This window comes from Homarus americanus, unplaced genomic scaffold (assembly GCF_018991925.1).
Source record: "Homarus americanus isolate GMGI-L3 unplaced genomic scaffold, GMGI_Hamer_2.0 scaffold56845, whole genome shotgun sequence".
Lineage (NCBI taxonomy): Eukaryota > Metazoa > Arthropoda > Malacostraca > Decapoda > Nephropidae > Homarus > Homarus americanus.
This window is the reverse complement of record NW_024711998.1, coordinates 10531-14523: the sequence shown is the minus strand read 5'-3', so window position 1 is coordinate 14523 and position 3993 is coordinate 10531. Positions and strand designations below refer to the sequence as shown.

General features: G+C 40.5%; 1 protein-coding gene across 1 annotated transcript; it reads left to right on the top strand.

The window, feature by feature from the left end:
- The first annotated feature begins 3044 nt into the window (after positions 1–3044).
- LOC121859138 lies at positions 3045–3761 on the top strand. Its single transcript, XM_042355866.1, has one exon. The coding sequence runs from the start codon at positions 3045–3047 to the stop codon at positions 3759–3761; it is 717 nt and encodes a 238-aa protein (XP_042211800.1).
- The last annotated feature ends 232 nt before the right edge of the window (positions 3762–3993 follow it).

The window sequence follows — 3993 nt, the reverse complement described above, 5'->3', positions numbered from 1 at the left end:
AACATAACCTGACGCTAACCAAACATAACCTGACGCTAACCAAACATAACCTGACGCTAGCCTAACATAATCTAACGCTAACCTAACATAACCTGACACTAACCTAACATAACCTGACGCTAACCTAACATAATCTAACGCTAACCTAACATAACCTGACGCTAACCTAACATAATCTAACGCTAACCTAACATAACCTGACGCTAACCTAACATAATCTAACGCTAACCTAACATAACCTGACGCTAACCTAACATATAACCCGACGCCAACCAAATAATCTAACGCTAACCTAACATAACCCGACGCTAAATCAAATAGAATCTAACGCTAACTCTAACATAATCTAGTTCAACCCAACATAATCTAACGCTAACCTAACATAACCTGACGTTAAACCAAACATAACCTATTAACCTAACATAATCTAACGCCAACCCAACATAATCTAACGCCAACTAACATAATCTAACGCTAACCTAACATAATCTAACGCTAACCCAATATAACCTGACGCTAACCCAACATAATCTAACGCTAACCTAACATAATCTAACGCTAACCTAACATAATCTAACGCTTAACCTAACATAACCTGACGCTAACCAAACATAACCTGACGCTAACCTAACATAATCTAACGCTAACCTAACGCTTAACCTAAACATAACCTGACGCTAACCAAACATAATCTAACGCTAACCTAACATAATCTAACGCTAACCTAACATAACCTGACGCCAACCAAACAATCTAACGCTAACCTAACATAATCTAACGCTAACCCAACATAACCTGACGCTAACCAAAACATAATCTAACGCTAACCTAACATAATCTAACGCCAACTCCAACATAACCCCACGCTAACCTAACATAATCTAACGCCAACCTAACATAATCTTAACGCTAACCTAACAACCCGACGCTAACCAAACAGCAATCTAACGCTAACCTAACATAATCTAACGCCAATCAACATAACCTAACGCCAACCAAAGATGGTCTAACGCTAACCTAACATAATCTAACGTACAACTTAAATAACCTGACGCTAACCTAACATAATCTAACGCCAAACCTAACATAATCTTAAACGCTAACTCAATATAACCTGACGCTAACCAAACATAATCGAACGCGCTAACCTAACGCTAACCTACCATAACCTGACGCCAACTCCAACATAATTCAAACGCTAACCTAACATAATCCAACGCTAACCTAACATAACCTGACGCTAACCAAACATAATCTAACGCTAACCTAACATAACCTGACGCCAACCAAACATAATCTAACGCTAACCTAACATAATCTAACGCTAACCTAACATAACCAGACGCCAACCTAACATAATCTAACGCTAACTCAACATAATTCAACGCTAATCTAATATACCCACGCTAACCAAAGAGCAATCTAACGCTAACTCTAACATAATCTAACGCTAACCTAATATACAACCTAACGCTAAACCCAATATAACCTAACGCCAACCTAACATAACCTGACGCTAACCTAACATAATCTGACGCTAACCAAACATAATCTAACGCTAACCTAACATAATCTAACGCTAACCTAACATAACCCGACGCTAACCAAACATAATCTGACCTCAACCTAACATAATCTAACGCTAACCTAACATAACCTTACCAACTCCAATATAATCTAACGCTAACCTAACATAATCTAACGCTAACCTAACATAACCTGACGCTAACCAAACATAATCTAACGCTAACCTAAGAGAATTCCAACGCTAACCTAACATAACCTAACGCTAACCAAAACATAATCTAACGCTTAACCTAACATAATCTAACGCTAACCTAACATAACCTGACGCTAACCTAACATAATCTAATGTATTAACCTAACATAATCTAACGTCCAATATAACCTGACGCTAACTAAACATAATCTAACGCTAACCTAACGCTAACCTAACATAACCTGACGCTAACCTGCTAACATAATCTAACGCTAACCTAACATAATCTAACGCTAACTCAATATAACCTGACGCTAACTCAAACATAATCTAACGCTAACCTAACATAACCCGACGCCAACCAAACATAATCTAAAGCTAACTCTAACATAATCTAACGCTAACCTAACATAACCTGACGCCAATTCCAACATAATCTAACGCTAACTCTAACATAATCTAACGCTAACCTAATATAACCTGACGCTAACTAAACATAATCTAACGCTAACCCAATATAAATCTAACGCTGAATTCCAATATAACCTAAACGGCCAACCTAATATAACCTGACGCTAACCTAACAGAACCAACCAACTCAATATAACCTGACGCTAACTTAAATATAATCTAACGCTAACCTAACATAACCTCTGACCCCAGGTAGCATTAGGGTGTTTAGTCATCAAGTGAAACACCCTGGGGGAGGGGGAGCAAGATCTTTACGTGGTGTATTTGCTTAACAATGCCATAATTATCTATCAGAATCCTGTCGTGGAATTTACGTCTTAAAACACTCAAAATTCTCGAGTTTGGAGAGTTAGAACTAAACAAAATAAACCAGAACTAATAATTGAAACACCAAAAGGTTCCTCATTTTCCCTGTAACTCGTTTTTACTTCCATCCTCTTGGTGGAGTTACATGATCGGTGTCTTATTCTAATTTGTTTAGGTACAGGTCCTCGCTAATAAGCCGTAGTATCTGATTGGTATATAATAGTCGGTGTCATATTCCAAAGCCAAACACATGAAAGGGAACGGACCACGTCGTCTGCTGGCTCAAATTCGCGCGCCATTGGTCAGAATAATAGTGATCGCGTATTAATTGATTCATGTTCTAAATAATTAATGATAAGAAACATCTATTAACGAACACTGTATACCTTTACTTATATAATTATTTTTAACTAAATGTATTTTAAGTATAATAATTCTTATTTAATGATTTTCTCGTAAAATATAATAAAAGTGTGCCATGACTATTCTTCCTCCCGGCACCACTGGGGCTGCCTGGCCACGGTGTTTACAGACAGACGAGCCTGGGATGGCAGGGAACAACAGTGTCCCTGAAGACAGTGCAGCGCCTACTCTTACTAAGCTCCGGCTATTGTGTAATAGACTCGTACAGGAAGCCAAGGACATGGAAATTAGTGTGGACGACCTCATGGAACTGTACCTGACCAATAAATATTGCGAATTTGAGCTTATAAGTAGAGACAAATCTAGGAAAATTGCCGCGTGTGCCAACAGCCCAAGTGCCAAGCCGTGCCACTGGTGGAGGTGGTGGGCAGCAGGTGCCATCCTGGTGCTAGTGTTCAGTGTTCTCTTAAATTCATATGTGAACATTTTTACCCGGATAAGGAATGAGTTTATCACTTCAAAATGCATCGTACGCAACAATTACTTTATGATGGAGGCCACACGCCCGCGGACGAAGTGTGGGCGTGTGTGTGGTGGTGTGGGCGGTCCTGTCGAGCTAAATATCAACATCACGCGGGCGGAGTTTGAGAGGTGGGCGTACCTTTCCCGCCCGCTGGTGGTCAGAGGAGGCGCCGCTCAATGGCCAGCCCTGGAGACCTTTTCCGTGGCGTTCTTCCGCAGTATTTACGATAGTGTTGAGGGCTCCTACGACGCTGTCACCGACGACTGTCAGTTCTTGCCCTTCCGTACAGAGTTTGTGGACTTAGGGGCGGCTCTGGCTATGCACCCCGCCCGCGCTGCGAGGCTCCCGGGCACACCTCCATGGTACTTTGGCTGGTGAGTTATAAACTTGTAACACAATTTTATTCTATATGTCTATTTATTTATATCTATTTATATTACTATATGTATCAACGTAACCTTGTTGCAAAGACCCCTCAGAGTGAAGTACAAGGAACAGAGAGCTCCAGAAGAACAAGTGTGTCGTTCTGTCCTCTGACAAACGTCAACACCGCTACTAGTTTCATCCACCAGTGAAGTTAAAGCAACATTGGGTCTGGTGGAACTTGGCT

Excerpts from the sequence above, each read along its gene's own strand:
- LOC121859138 (XM_042355866.1), top strand. The coding sequence starts at position 3,045 with ATGGCAGGGAACAACAGTGTCCCTGAAGACAGTGCAGCGCCTACTCTT.